We start from the raw sequence: 16548 nt of genomic DNA on the forward strand, positions 1-16548 counted from the left end.
TGGTCACACTCTCTAATATTTTATTGGACCACCTTTAGCTTTGATTACAGCCCGCATTCGCTGTGGCATTGTTTCAATAAGCTTCTGCAGTGTCACAAGATTTATTTCCATCCAGTGTTGCATTAATCTTTCACCAAGATCTTGTATTGATGATGGGAGAGTCTGACCACTGCGCAAAGCCTTCTCCAGCACATCCCAAAGATTCTCAATGGGGTTAAGGTCTGGACTCTGTGGTGGCCAATCCATGTGTGAAAAAGATGTCTCATGCTCCCTGAACCACTCTTTCACAATGTGAGCCCGATGAATCCTGGCATTGTCGTCTTGGAATATGCCCGTTTCATTTGGGAAGACAAAATCCATTGATGGAATAACCTGGTCATTCAGTATATTCAGGTAGTCAGCTGACCTCATTCTTTGGGCACACAATGTTGCTGAACCTAGACCTGACCAACTGCAGCAACCCCAGATCATAGCACTGCCCCCACAGGCTTGTACAGTATCTACTAGGCATGATGGGTGCATCACTTCACCTGCCTCTCTTCTTACCCTGATGCGCCCATCACTCTGGAACAGGGTAAATCTGGACTCATCAGACCACATGACCCTCTTCCATTCCTCCAGAGTCCAATCTTTATGCTCCCTAGCAAACTGAAGCCTTTTTTTCTGGTTAGCCTTACTGATTAGAGGTTTTCTTACGGCTACACAGCTGTTCAATCCCAACCCCTTGAGTTCCCTTCGCATTGTGCGTGTCACTGAAGTAGCTCTTCTGTTCAGCAACAGCTTCATGCATGGAGTGGCATTGTCCACCAGTAATGTTATTTTAGCTAGAGTCCAACTGTCGCCACCACCTGCACTGGGTTGAGAAAGCATCCTAGCACAGAACTGGTTTTCCTGATTAGCTTGACTAATGGTATCGTCTCAGCTGTAGATAAGCTGCTGCTCCAACAGAGACCACACCATCGAAGATGACTGATGCTATTACAGAGTCAAAGAAGGTTATCAGGCGCACGCTGCCTCGGCCTCCTCAGGAGATGGAGTCTGCTCTGCCCAGTCCTGTAAGGAGCATCAGTATTGTGAGCCAAGTCCAGTGTATTGCTCAAGTGAACAGGTACAGGTACTTATTACAGTCTATAGTCTCAATGTCCACTCCCTGGATGTTCACTGGTATCTGTCTGTGTCACCCACTCCTTGTTTTTCCCTGCATTGATCAGGAGGAGGTTCCCTTGACACAAGTCTACAAAGCCTCTAGTCCAAGCTTTTAATGATTTTAACAATATCTTTCAAGTCTGACATGTACTTTAAAGCACAATAAATTAAAATTAATTGTTTATGAGCACCAGCAATTAGACTGACCACAGCAAGAACAGAGAAAACTGTTCTTGCTGAACATCTGAATCAATAATAGTTGATTCAGCTGTCATTTAGTTTTAACTACAATTTATCCATCCATCTTCTTCCGCTTATTCGGGGTCGGTTCGAATGGAGGTCGGGGGGTAACAGCCTAAGAAGGCAGGCCCAGACTGCCCTCTCCCCAGCCATTTGAGGCAGCTCTTTCAGGGGAATCCCAAAGCATTCCCAGGCCAGCCAAGAAACATAGTCCTTCCAGCGTGTTCTGGGTCTCCCCCGGGGTCTCTTCCCGGTGGGAAGTGTGCAGAACACCTCAGCAGAGAGTCGTCCAGTAGGCATCCTAGCCAGATGCCCAAGCCACCTCAACTAGCTCCTCTCGACATTAAGTAGCAGTGGCTCTACACTGAGTTCCTTCCGGATGACCGAGCTTCTCACCCTATCTCTAGGGGACAGCCCAGACAGCCTGCGGAGTTTTTGAGAAAACTGACATTTAGCATGCTTTAAGGACTATTTTAAGTAAGTAATTGAAAACAGAGGATAAAAAAGCTCAGGTAAATGGGGCAAGCTCAAGTTGCATAATTATACGTTGTTAGCGTATAACTTTATAAAACACTGTTTGTGCCATGGGCTAGCAGCATGTTTATATCCAAACAGTTTGAAGGATTAAATCCTGCAAAAACAAAAAACCTGCTGTGAAATAGACACTCAAACAATATTCAAATTGTTTATCCTAAGCTAACTTATGTCTGCCCAGAAACAACCTCTTTCTTTTGTCTGTCTTATGAAGACTTCCATTGAGCAAGAGGAATTGTGACTGGGACAAAGAAAGGAAGCCAGAAGATGGGAAAAAAGCATTTGTTTCTTTCAGCTCTGGGCTGGAAAAGCATGAGCCTACAGTGACAGTGGCAGCAGAGTCGGCGGGGAAAGCCAGGAATTTTGCATGACACGTGAGGTTTTATTTTGCCTGGCAGAGTGGATACTCTTTATTATGATGATCATTTAAATGCATACTGTATCAATAAGAGGATTTGTTTTATGTTTTTCCAATTGAGGACTTTGTTTATTACAGTCCCTCTGGCAAGCTGTTTCCTGAGATATGTGGGAAAGAAAACATAGCAAATTGCTGTACTGTATGACCTTTGATGTATATTGCTGTCAATGCTGTTTAATGTTGTTCTTTTTTTGAAATACAAGTACGTAGATTCAAACTGCAACTTGTGTTGGGGTTTTTGTAAATTCAAGTGGCATCTAATGTTTTTTAAAGTGAATTTGGGGATTATTGATTGCCAGTAGTATTAGTTTTATTTATTTATTTTTACCCTTTCACGGGGTCTTTTGTGGGTTCTAGTGTTCCTTATATGAAAGCAGGCTCACTGGAAAGGGGGAAGACATGCGGCAAATGTCGCCGGCTGCGTCGAGAACTCAAGGCCTCCAAATGTGGGTCGCGCTATCCCCTACGCCACCACGGCACGCCCAGTAGTATTATTTTTAAAGTTTATATTGGCTCTAGTGGCCTTTATTTGTTAGTGAATTGACAGGAAAATGGGTAATGAGAGAACGGAGAAAACATGTGGCAAGGGTCACCAGGTTAGGAAGCAAACCTGCAACAGCCGCGTTGAGGACTAAGGCCTCCATATGCGGGTTGCGCTTAACCTCTGTGCCAACACAGCACAGCCTACCAGTAATATTTTAAATTTCATATTTCTGTGTTGATCTATATATAACACTTCTGTGTTAAATGAACACATTCATAGTGTTAACCTTTGACACTACACACTAGTGTTAGGTAAGTCAACACTGATGTGTGTTAAATTTCAACTACTGAGAGTTCAACTCTATTCTCTATTCTCTATTCAACTCTATCACAAATAACACTTTCAAAAGTGTTATTTTAACACGATTAAGAGTGGAGCAATATGTAAACTTTCAAAGTGTTAATTCAACTCCCTAAGAGTTGAATTAAATTTCCAAATTTGCTGTATACAGCTTACTATTCATGAAGAGGAGGTAACTGATGAGGTTCCATTTTCAGGTATATATTCATAGCTTCTATGTTCACTGAAAAAATAGTACTGATTGATACATGATTTGAATGATTCATTTGAAACACCTTGAGAACTTCCCAACAACTGTAATAATCTAGTACTAAATATTTAGCATGCCTAACATCTCTATAAGCAGCAATCTAGGTGTCAGTGTGACATGACTGTCACCTTGTTGTAAAAATATTTCATTGTAAAATCTTTTAAATTGTAAAATTATAAAAGCTGTAAAAAAAATTCATCGCATTTCTTTTGCATTGTTTGTTTATTGTTCAAACAATTTGAATATTAGCTGCAAATAAAGAGAAAGTGTTTTACATCAATTTAGAAAACGGTTATTTTTATCAATGTGATTTGTGTGTGAACGGTGCAAACATGCTGAAAGCAGTTGTTAAATTGGTCTGGTGAAGACCAGATTTCACTCAATGTGGAATCTCTACGAAAACTCACTACTGTCGTGAATCTCTTAATGGATAAAAGAATCCAGGACGAGAATAAAATCCTAGATTTGATGGAACAGACCTCTGAGGACTCCAGCAAACCTCAAATAGTTCAGTGACAGTATCAGCAGTGTCTGTGAAACACATGCACAATTAAAGTTGCACAGTAAAGATAAAAGGAGTATTGCTGATGAAATGATCAGTACTGTTGACAGACGATGTTTTTCATTAGAAACTACCTTTGCTGGGCCTGAACCAAGACTGCTGAACAAAAATGCAATTATGGCAATTTAACGAAGCTTTCCATTGGCTCAGTCAACCTGTCTATCAACACGAGTGTCCAATCACATGCAACGTTGCATGGTTGGGTTGGGTTTTCTTACTGTGTACAGTAAAACTGTTGATGATAATTTTCTAATCTTTAGAGCTTTGTTGGAACTTCTGGCCTTATCGAGTGAATTGTGACAGGTAAGTACTGTTGCACAAATGGTTCAAACGTGCCTCTCACTGCAACACTCTACTATCTCTGTGGCTGCAAGCGTTAAACAGCCAGGAAGCTTGGAGTAAGTAATCAGTCAGATAGGAACTGCAACCATTCGTTCCGAGGTTTTTCAGAGGGTACCTTTGGCGTTTCGGTAACGATTGTCAGTGTTAGAAGGCTAAGATCTAAAGTTAAGTCAGGGATGTGGTTGGAGGCCAGTCCAGTTTGGTTAGGAGCACTTTCAGCCGGGGGAGGGGAGAGCTCACTTCAACATTTTCTCCTTGCTTGTGGAAAACCGAAAGTAACTTTAGCTGCACGATGTGACTGAACAAGTGCATTTCTAGACAGAATCCACTTCAGACGATGCTATTCTGTGTGCTGTAACTCGTTAAATGTGTCATCTTAGCGGATAACAGCGTTCATCTCTGAAAAGCTGCGTTTCCGTGCTCCCTGTACAAGCAACACACAGCAGTGAGGGTCACATCCGGTTTACATGTTTCAATAAAGGTCTTAGATTTTAAATAAGCATTCCATATAGTACTGTCAGAAAACCAACTTCCATGTTGTATTTTCATAGAAATATTATTTATTTGTTTTTAATTTTTAAGAATAGTAATACTTTATTTATATGCACTTAAGAAAAAAAACGTTACTAAATACTTCTCATTAAAAAATACATTAAAACAATTTCATAAATGACAAAACGTATACCGAATCAATTAAAATACATAACATTGTAAGACAAAATGAAATACAAATATATTAAAAAGTCATATTTTAAAAGCCCTATTATACAAGTAAGTTTTAACTTTTAATTTAAAGAAGATAATGAAGAGGCCTGTCTAATATTTTGAGGAAGAGCATTTCACAAACTAGGATGTGGTTGTCCCTGAAAGCCATTCCTCTTTCTGTCACCAGTCAAGCTCTGGGAGTAGAAAGTAGTAGGATAAAAGATCCTTATGATCCTACGCCATCATAACTGTCTGCGCCATTAGATAGATATGATGGTGCAAGACCACACAGGGATTTAAGAACAATAGTATTTTGAAGTCAATTTCAAAAACCAATATAGAATTAAACAGCTACTCTGAAATTAGGTGGAGTAGTAGATACAATTGCATACACCAATGCAGAATTTTGTCATCTCTCACAACAAGTAGGTTTGAGTGTAGCTGAACAAAAAGTAAGGTGGGCTATACAGTTTTGGTTTAAACTCCTGTATCAAGAAGAACTAGTCTGAAAACGTGGGGAAAAAGATGATGTATTATTTGAGAGTAATGTCAAGTCAAGTGTGTGAGACTCTGCCATCCAGTCCAACTACTCCTCAGAACAATATTATGAATAAAAGGTAGGCTCTACGCATCCCTGAGAAACCTTTTTCAAAACTTTGGGTACAGTTTGGTAATGATCTAAGGATTTTCCACTACTATGGATCTCTGTGTTACAAGAAAAAGTACTTCAAAGATTATTACTTTTTAACCTGAGGACCTTAACGTCACTGAGACTTTGTGGCCAGTTCTCAGAAATCAGGTGGATAAACAAAAGCAAATGAAACTGTTGTCAACTCCATAATCTGAGTAGACAAGAATGGGTCTATTTGCATCTATTGCAAATGTGTTCTTATAAAGTGTTTGCATGTATTGTAATTACATTTCTTTTTATCTGTGTTGAATTAATAATGCAGTAATTAGCTTTTTTCTAGCTTCTGAAATGTTAATTAGCTTGAAAACTAATGGGGGCTTATTGTTAAAAGAAAGTTTTTGTTTCACATGTCATCACAAGCAGTAAGGATTGCCACAAAGTCAATGACTTGATGCAATCAACAGTTTACTGTCACCTAATGCATGCTGAGGTAGATAGATGACCATACTTGATGCAATCACTTGATCTTCTCTTGACAGAAAAAAGTTTTACAGATAATAAACTGAACTTGACAACATTGTGTTAGAATTAGGATAAAATAATTGTAACTGACTGGAATCTGTATGTGTGACTGGATTGACTTCATTCACTATATTTCTGAAAATAAAGTGGATTTTTTTTATGTTGTACTATGTGATGGTGTTCATTGTGAATCTGCTCCATATTTGAATAAATTGAAATGAATTTAATTCAAAATGAAGATGCTAAAATAATACAGGTTAGATATTGTCAGCTTAAAGTCATTTTTTAAAGAGTCTATTTAGAACTTCAAAGGCCATTCTCCTTTTCAAGAGAATGTCCGTGTATTTAACCATGTTCCAGAGCTATACGAAGTTTTAAACATTTTGAAATCGCTTTTTTGGCCACATTTTGTTCATGTTTTGATGTTTCAGTTTGGTGGAAATAGGAAATGTTGGAGATAGCCCTTTTATTTTGATATACATCTCTTTAGCTTCCTGCTTTGTTGTGACTGGATTTGTTAAGCTTAACGGAACTACTCTCAGTACAGCAAGTGCTGAAGTGTTGTCATGTGTTAATAAGTTAAAAATGTGAACAGGACCGATGATGAGAAGCTCCGGCTGGTTCCTAACAGCAGTACTTCAGGTATGGCCATGAGTTCCTCACAGGGAACTTGTTCTGTCAGCGGACTCTGAAAACCCAGTCCGCCTCTCAGCTTTGTGAGAAATTGTTACTATCGCTGCTTTGGACATGATGTCCGCCTGCTGGGTTATCCTTGTTATTATGCTGTCTCTTCCATAGACATCCTGCTGGAAGGCAGCGTTAGGTCGAGCATTTTTGTGTTACTGTTGCAGCGTAGCTACAATGTGTGTCTAGCCTTAGATAAGCCGTGATAAAATGCCAAAAGCAACTAAGGTGCTAGGACTCTCCTCCCTCCCCCTTCCTCCCCTTCCTATCCGCATCACAGCCTCAGCCCAGCCGCATTCAAAAGAACAGTTGCTAAAACCCTGTCAAGGCTTTTCATAGCAGTTTAATCACTGATTCCGTTCTTGTTTTTAACCAATGGGGTTACTGGACTTTAGGAAGCGCTGCACTCTAAAACATGACATGTCCACTTAGCGGGAGGCAGAGCTAGCAGGCTAACTAGCTACTTTATGCCCTGTAACACAGCTGCTGCCCAGCTAAACATTGCTCACAAATGTATGAGGTTGGTAAGGAAAAGCTTGATTTAATCCGGCTTTTCTGGATGTTTTTACACTGTGGCAGGGAATACGGGTGACATTATCATCGGGGAGTTTGACAGGAGTATAAACCTTTTCTTCTGTAGTTGGCGGAGGGCGGGGTGGGGGGTTCTCCTCCAACCAACAGCAAGATGGACTCTGATTCTGCTCGTCTGTCTCGTCATAGATCGACATTTTGCACGGAGATTAAAACAATCTGTGTTTAGAGGCAGGAATACAGGTTGTACGCCATTGGATCTTCTTACGACTGTAATCTCTCATAAGATACGCCGTTGCTGCGCGTGAGACACAGCAGGACAGGACTTTTAGAGTAAAAATAGTTCAGTCCGACCGTCATCAGTCGGACCTGACGAACAAGTAAAGCTAAAGGTTCCTGCAGCTGCGCCACCTCGATTTGGACCCGTTTGGTTTGCGTTGCTTTAAACGCATTCGGTGGTCACGGGGATTTGGCCTTCATGTTTTCCTTTGGCCACATGAGTGGTTCAGCTGTACAGATGATCCACCCAAAATGTCTCATCCTACTTCAGGGCTGCTACGGATTTTCGATGCATTCCAATAATGTCTCAGTGAAGTAACTTTGAACTCGTCTTTCCTTCAAGAAAGCTGTCGCTATGCAGAGCGACTGTAGAGATGACGGTGTAATGCATGACTGAGATCGCTGTCTTGTATTTTATAGGTCATCATCTTTGTATGACGGGCTGTGCCAGCTTTGTCCTCATCATTCATTCAGCATTTCCATCATTTTTTCTTCAGTAAGTATTCCTGTTTTCACTCTGCATCCATAAGATAGTTTTTAATCATTCATTGATGGAGTTTGAATTTCATTTGTGCCATGCTGTCCAGAATGCAGTCAAACACAGTGAGAAATACAAACATTTTACTTCATGTTGCTTATTATTAATATTATTCTTTTTTTTTACTTGTATGTTGTTTGCCAGACTGCAAGAGGGAGCAGTTGTTATCAATTCTATGTGGAGTTCTCATGTTCTCCCAGAGGGCATGCATGAGTTTCTCTAGGAACTCTGGCTTTCTCTTACTGTTCAAAACGTAAAGTTCTTAAGTATCCTCTCAACTAGAGTTCTTTCAAATGGAGTGGGAACAGAGAACAACGCCATGTACAGTTGAAACCAGGCATGTAAATACACCAAATAAAAAGACAAATTTTTTCTCACTGTCTGAACTTTCCCTGTTTTATCTTAGAATAACCAAAATTATTACCAATATAATTTGGACGTTTACATACATTTGCTCAGTGTCAGGGATAATTGTCTTTTAAACTGGATGAATTGGGTCAAATCTTTTGGGTTTTCCTTCCACAAAGCTTCTCAGTTTACTGGAGTTCTGGTCAATTCCTCCTGACAGAACTGTCATAACTCAGTCAGGGTTGTAGGCCGCTTAACTTACACCCACCTTTTCATATTTACTTGCAACTTCTCCATGGTTTTGTGGTGGCCATCCCAAAACACTTTGTTGTCCACTTTGTTGATTAATGCCTGGCTTTAAAATTAGTTAACTGAACTTGTAGCCATTATTGTGTGCCCATTGTTGGAGGCCACGATCGAACCGTTATACCTAGGGTTTGTGTCGGCTAATGTGTGATCTCTCAGGTTTTGAAAATGGGCCGTCAATCAGCCGACAACTCTAAGATCTTATAGTCTGCGCTGGCCATTATACTAAGGAATTGGGAAGGGAGGGTCAGTGGAGAGCACCGGAGTTGAGCCTTTTTTCATTCAGTGTCATCAACTGAAAGAGAAAAAGGCCGGAAGAGACGATAAAGCCGATAATTAAAATGAGGTTGATAGTTTTAATTTATCGTACGATTAATTAATTCATTGTTTATTGCGACAGGCCTAAGTACCAGTTCCTCCTATAAGAAAACAACCCCACAACATGATGCTGCCACCCCCATACTTAACATATACGATGGTACAAGGATCCCCCATTATTCCTCTAACTGTAACAGCTCCACTTTAGTTGGAAATAGGAAAAGTCTCCAAAAATGTCCTTGTGTGGATCTGCAAACTGCAATTTATATTTTATAGATCTTTCAAAGTAAAGATTTCTTCCTTGCTGAGTGGCTTTTCAATCCATGTCGGTAAAGAACAGTTTGACTGTGGTTAGTAACTCTGTCTTAACAGCTTCAGACAGCATCTCCACTAGGTTTTTGGCCTTTGTTCTGGTGTTAATTTGCATATTTTGGACCAAAAGACATTCATCTCTGGAATACAGAACCCATCTCCTTCCTGAGCAATATCAGTCCAATTGATCCTACATATAAAACAGGGCATCAAGATTTCTTTATTATTCAAATGAATTTAAATGGTTTTCTGTCGAAGGAAACCCAGCAGATTGCATAGAGTATTTGACTGGCAGCATTCACTCCTCCTGGACGAGTACATAGCGACAGCTATAAATCACCTGCATTGTGTGTTTTGTTCTATTTTTTTTATCACATTTACAGAACAGCAACACATAGTCACACCATTGGCTGTATTCATTGTAGTTTGTCATGTAAATATTTAAAGTGAGTCAAGCAGAATACAATGCTTAATTATTTAATGAGCAATGAATGTATATGGAAAGCAGTCGGATGGGAAAATTCAGAACAAATCCAAACTTTTTCATACCACTTAAAGTTTGATTAACACTGGGAGTACCAGGGTTTCGACCTCTCCCCTGAAGTTCCGAAAGAGGGTCAAAAGACCTGAGTCCAAACTGACGATTCTGATGGCTCAAATTAGCATCCCTTTTTCAATTGTAAACGTGGCCATTGACCGTCAGGCCAGAAAGGAGGAGTGGAAAATCATGCAAAACTGGTTATAGCTAAAATAACCAAATATAGCTAAAATCTTTCAGGTCAGTCTCTGGGCTCCAAAGGTAGAAATGTTAACATAGGACCCTTCTCTGGTACTCACTTTTCTTCTCATACTCAGGGTGTCATCAAAGGCTCCTAGTGACTCACATGCAACTCTAATAATTCACATTCTATGTCAATTATATAAAAAGTTGCTATTCCTCTACTATGTTTCATAATGCCAACTGTTCAGTTTCAGATTTGCAATGTACTTTTTAATGATTAGGCATTTTCAGGAAAAAAGATCCAAAATGTACAAAACAATCATAATTTCATTGATCTCATGTTTATATGTAGACATGATTTTTATATAAAAAGTCTAATTATTGGGTATTTTGATTTCTCTTGCTTAGATTTTGATATCTTCAAAATAAGACATTTTTGCCTTTAACAACAGCATAATATACACAGTACTCAAACTCATTTATAGTTGTAACTTCTGAAACTAAGCGCTTCTTTTCAATTCAGCAATTGTCTGGTCACTTAAGTGTAAAGGTAAACTCTGGAAATCATACATATCAATGACAGTAAGGTCTGATCATACGCCCAAATGCATTCAGCCCAAAATTTAGAGAACTCAGGTTTTCTAGAAAAATGGTGTGAACATAAACTTACAGTTGCATCCTAATTTTTGACCAGTAGTATATAATCACTGACCATTTGTGAATGACTGTTTGAAAAATAGCTCATTGTATTTTGCTTTTCATACTTAAGCCCATGTTCAAAGATCCAAAATAACCTGCTGATGAACCTGTTTGTAGATTCTCCATTTCAGAACAACATTTCTCATTTGTCAGTGATTAGAATCAAAAGGTTACGAAGAATTTCTGTTGTTATATTTGGGTAAAAAGTTGACCACCTATCCAACTTTCTCTTTTTTTCTCTATCAATATGCTTAGTGAAGAAGGTTGAGGCATGTTGTAACAGCTGGACAGTTGGGACTAAAAATACTATTTTTAGTGAAGTTGGAGGCTGTAGCTACAGCTAAAATTGTAGCTACAGCTAAAATAAGAGTCGTTGTATTTTAGATGCCCAAGTTTTTTGCGACCTGCTTGAAAATCTTTAATGGTCCCACTGTGTTATGCACGGTACTCTTCCAGTAATTTATATAGCAGTTGCTACTTCAGCTTCAGTGTTGCATGTTATTAAAAGTTGATGGGATTTTTTCTACTTATAGTATGTACAGACAGTGTTTCTGATGTTAATTGTTTTGCTTTTTCTTTAGGTGCAGTAGTACCATGAAGAGTGGAGGAAGAGGTAAGGCACAGCCTGTTGAGGGGGTCACTGGCAAAAGACCTAAACGTAAATGCCTGCAGTGGCACCCTCTTCTTTCCAAGAAGGCTTCAGAGTTCTCTGAGGAAGAGGAAGAAGAAGATGAGGAGGAGCTGGGGAAGGTTAGTAGCTTCAGTGGTGCAGGGTTTTTTTTTTCTCCAGCCTGACCCTAAATAATTATATGTACATTCACCACCAGAAGCGGACTCTACATTGCAATTTATGAATTTATTCTTAATAGGCAGGGCTGTGCAGTGAAGATCAGGACTCCCAAGTGCATAATGTAAGCACAACAGAGGAAGCTGAAGAAGACTCTAATGAACACCGGGCACGTCGGCCTATGAATGCTTTCCTCCTCTTTTGCAAGCGGCACCGTTCTCTGGTGCGACAGGAACATCCTCGTCTTGACAACCGTGGGGCCACAAAAATATTGGCTGACTGGTGGGCTGTGCTGGAGCCCAAGGAGAAGCAAAAATACACTGATATGGCCAAGGAGGTAATGCATCCTTACATTACGTTACTATACTGGTGTAGTAAAGTTACATTAAGCTCTGCTTTACATGCATACAATTTAACCTGAGTCATTTTTGAGACCAATAATAATAATAATAATAATAAAAAAGACTCAGTAGCCCCTCGCTACTGAGCCACTTTCTCTCAAGCTCATAAAGTCAGTAGAGATTATGGATGACAGCGCTCACAGAAGCTTTCTTCATTACAGAGACAAATTGAGGCTCTTTTTAACCTTGGTGAACCTCACAGGTAGACAAACTAGTGGCAGGCAAAACATGGAAGTTATGAGCATATTCTGTCCAGCGTAAACGTTTACTCCTTGTTGTAAATCTTTTGGAATCTGTTACACACAACGATGCAGCCTCCAACTTCAGGTTGAATCGTTCAGTCTGTCAATCACTGTACGGAAACCCAAATTCTGTATGTTTTTTTCACTCTAGATTTGAATATAAATCTCTCCAGATTTCTCAGGTACAATCTTCTGGTATGTGCCATAGTGTCTATTGACATGTGGATGAGAAGGCTGGTATTTTCAGCAGTTGAGGTTTTTCTACAGGAATAAGATTATATGATTTGTAGAAATCATATGGTTGATGGTTGGGACCACAGTTTTACCTCTGGAAGGTTTTAGGCTTGTGATAAAGTCGGAAGCGATATTGAACAAAGGAGGAGGTGATGGTTGAATAAAACTTAAGGAAGGTTCTGGTGCAGATGCACCTGAAATCAGGATGTCGTTGTGAGAGTGCCACCAAAAGCAGCAGCATAAGAGTACAGTAGTTCAGCTTCTTCAAGAATGACAGAAGGACCTTGAGGTGTAAACCTAAATAATGATTAGAATAAGCAGGTGAAGGTACATACATGTGATTAGGAGACCCTTTTCCAGGATCACGTTTAGTCGTCAAAGATCGATGGATTAGTTGTAGATCCACCTAAGATTATTGCTTCATTGGTGCTCCTTATTTGAAATCTCTTAAAGTCTGACCCTTGTGCTTGGTTTTGTGGGAAACCACAGATAACTTGACCCAATGTGCAACTTGTCCATATTTTTTTTTACCTATATTCTTTGCCTAAAGTTGCAGACAGTAATGTTTATTAATATATGTATGTACAGTACAGACCAAAAGTTTAGACACACCTTTCTAATTCAATGGGTTTTCTTTATTTTCATGACTATTTATAAGGCAAGAAATCCCACTTATTAACCTGACAGGGCAGGTTGACCTATGAAGTGAAAACCATTTCAGGTGACTACCTCTTGAAGCTCATCGAGAAAATGCAGAGTGTGTCAAAGCAGTAATCACAGCAAAAGGTTGCTACTTTGAAGAAACTAGAATATAAGGGGTATTTTCAGTTGTTTTACACTTTTTTGTTTAGTGCATATTTCCACATGTGTTATTCATAGTTTTGATGCCTTCAGTGTGAATCTACAATGTCAATAGTCATGAAAATAAAGGAAACTCATTGAATTAAATGGTGTGTCCAAACTTTTGGTCTGTACTGTATGTAGGGGTGCGTGTGTGTGGGCGTGTTGTGTGGGGGTAGGTGTGTGGGGGTGGGTCTGGATGTACTGTACAGTCATGGCCAAAAGTATTGAGAATGACACAAATATTATATTTTCACATGATCTGCTGCCCTCTGGTTTTTATGTGTGTATGTCAGATGTTGTCATCACATACAGAAATACAATTGCAATCATATTGTGAGTAACAAAAGCTTTTAATGACAGTTAGAATGAGTTAATGCAGCAAGTCAATATTTGCAGTGTTGACCCCTCTTCTTCAGGACCTCTGCAATTCTCCCTGGCCTGCTCTCAATCAATTTCTGGACCAAATCCTGACTGATAGCAGTCCATTCTTGCACAATCAATGCTTGCATTTTGTCAGAATTCCTAGGTTTGTCCACCCGTCTCTTGATGATTGACCACAAGTTTTCAATGGGATTAAGATCAGGGGAGTTTCCAGGCCATGGACCCAAAATGTCTATGTTTTGTTCCCTGAGCCAGTTAGATATCACCTTTGCTTTATGGCAAGGTGCTCCATCATGCTGGAAAAGGCATTGTTCATCACCAAACTGCTCTTGGACGGTTGGGAGAAGTTGCTCTCGGAGGACATTCTGGTACCATTCTTTATTCATGGCTGTGTTTTTAGGTAAGACTGTGAGAGAGCCGACTCCCTTGGCTGAGAAGCAACCCCACACATGAATGGTTTCAGGATGCTTTACAGTTGGCATGAGACAAGACTGGTGGTAGCGCTCACCTCGTCTTCTCCGAACAAGCTGTTTTCCAGATGTCCCAAACAATCGGAAAGGGGATTCATCAGAGAAAATGACTTTACCCCAGTCCTCAGCAGTCCACTCCCTGTACCTTTTGCAGAATATCAGTCTGTCCCTGATGTTTTTCCTGGAGAGAAGTGGCTTCTTTGCTGCCCTCCTTGAGACCAGGCCTTGCTCCAAGAGTCTCCGCCTCACAGTGCGTGCAGATGCACTCACACCTGCCTGCTGCCATTCCTGAGCAAGCTCTGCACTGCTGGTAGCCCGATCCCGCAGCTGAAACACTTTTAAGAGACGGTCCTGGCGCTTGCTGGTCTTTCTTGGGCACCCTGGAGCCTTTTTGGCAACAATGGAACCACTCTCCTTGAAGTTCTTAACACCTGTGTTAATGGAGCAATCACTGAAACAATGTTAGCTGGTCCTTTTAAGGCAGGGCTGCAATGAAGTTGAAATGTGTTTTGGGGGAGAAAGTTCGTTTTCTAGGCAAATATTGACTTTGCAATTAATTGCTGTTACGCTGATCGCTCTTTATAACATTCTGGAGTATATGCAAATTGCTGTTATAAAAACTGAAGCAGTAGACTTTGTAAATATTAACATTTGGCCATGACTGTCTGTATGACTGTCTGTATGTATGTATGACTGTCTGTCTGTCTGTCTGTATGTATGTATGTATGTATGTATGTATGTTTTTACTTACAGTATTTGTTGACACTGTGACTATGTCAAGACAGTATGACATGAGGCAGGTTATCTGTGAAAAAATTGAGCTCTTCTGCCTGCTCTCAGTGCTATCTAGAAACAACCAATCAGAGCCAGGAGGAGGGTCTTCGTGATATCAATCACAATCTTGTGTGACATTGCTTAACCCTTTCCCTCAGCCCCTCTCACCCCCCTGCTCTATGCTACACTGCAGCTAGCATAACCTGTTATGATTGCTCAGGCTACTTAGCATGAGTACTGATGATTACAGATAAACTTTTTTCTGTAACGGTAAGTTGTTCGTCCACCATTAGGACATTTAGCAAGGAGAACATGAGTTTGATTGACAGTGCTAAGACCCTCCTAATGGCTCTGTTTGGTTGGTTTTGGTGGGAATGGTGTATTTCATCAGACAGCAACAGCAGCACATGGGGGAGGTCTAGGAAATCTGTCTTTTCACAGATTATCTGTCACATAGCATAGCTGTCATAACATGTAGATAGTTTTTACAAACATATATCTTTAATAAATGTTACATACTACACTCTTTTTTTTTTTAAACATTTATTTATTGATTTTAACAGGAGAACAAGAAACATGCATATGTTCACTTACAAAAACCTAAAGTGTAGAAGAACAGGGAACATACATATATTCACTTACAAATACTTAGAATGTAGACCTAGACCAGACGAAAACCCAAAGGGCATATACACAGGGTAGACAAAAAAAAAAAAAAGAGAGGGGTTGAGGGGGTTGCAGGAGACCCTCAATTGACCAACCGACATAAACATCAATTTGACTCACCATATGGCCTTATAGACATCCCTCTTTCCATCCATCAAGTTGGATATCATTTTGGCACAGCCAGGTGTAAAAGACAGACCAGACCACCCAAAATTTATCAAGCTTATTCTTAGTAAAGTAACTGATTTTCTCAAGTGCAAAGTAGAACGTCATTTGTGTGGTCCATTGTGAAATTCCACATAATGTCCTTTTCTTCCATGAGGATGCAATGCAACGTTTAGCTTCCAAAAAGGAGACATCAAGTAAGGATCTCAAGTTGTTTGGGATAACAAAATCTTCAGGATAAATATTCAAGATGCACATTTTAGGATCCAAAGGAACCTTTTTACCAATCATCTGACCTATCACAATCAATACATCTTTCCAAAACGCTAACACTCGGGGACACGCCCACATGCAATGAAATAAAGAACCTTTTTGGGAAGTACATTTAATGCAAGTGTCAGGAATATTAGGGTTAAAATTATGCAATTTAGCTGGAGTGATGCATTGCCTAGTCAGCCATTTGTATTGTAATAATTTGGAATTTGTGTTAGCAGATTGTGTATGAATCGAAGTGCAAGCTACTGACCATTCCTCACTCGACAAGTTCTCTCCCAAGTCTGCTTCCCATGCTTTTAAGATGTTAGTCGAAGATTCTTTACATTTGTCAACCAACAAGGAATAAAGAAGAGACACCTGTCCTCCGTCATATAGGTAA

The 16548-nt window shown here is 39.8% G+C and overlaps 1 protein-coding gene across 4 annotated transcripts in view; it reads left to right on the forward strand.

The window, feature by feature from the left end:
- Nucleotides 1-4191: 4191 nt before the first annotated feature.
- Nucleotides 4192-16548, forward strand: part of bbx (BBX high mobility group box domain containing) — a 41876-nt gene continuing 29519 nt past the window's right edge. Inside the window, exons 1-4 of one of the 4 annotated variants that reach the window (XM_028032496.1) lie at nt 4192-4297; nt 8109-8184; nt 11512-11680; nt 11800-12054. In XM_028032496.1, coding sequence (XP_027888297.1) covers nt 8123-8184; nt 11512-11680; nt 11800-12054 — 486 coding nt within the window. In that variant the 5' untranslated portion in view covers nt 4192-4297; nt 8109-8122. Of the gene's footprint in view, nt 4298-6703; nt 6837-7629; nt 7653-8108; nt 8185-11511; nt 11681-11799; nt 12055-16548 lie in introns of those variants that run through there. The other 3 variants (XM_028032495.1, XM_028032497.1, XM_028032498.1) reach the window with 3 other exon arrangements.

Source organism: Xiphophorus couchianus, chromosome 11 (assembly GCF_001444195.1).
Source record: "Xiphophorus couchianus chromosome 11, X_couchianus-1.0, whole genome shotgun sequence".
In the NCBI taxonomy this organism is placed as follows: domain Eukaryota; kingdom Metazoa; phylum Chordata; class Actinopteri; order Cyprinodontiformes; family Poeciliidae; genus Xiphophorus; species Xiphophorus couchianus.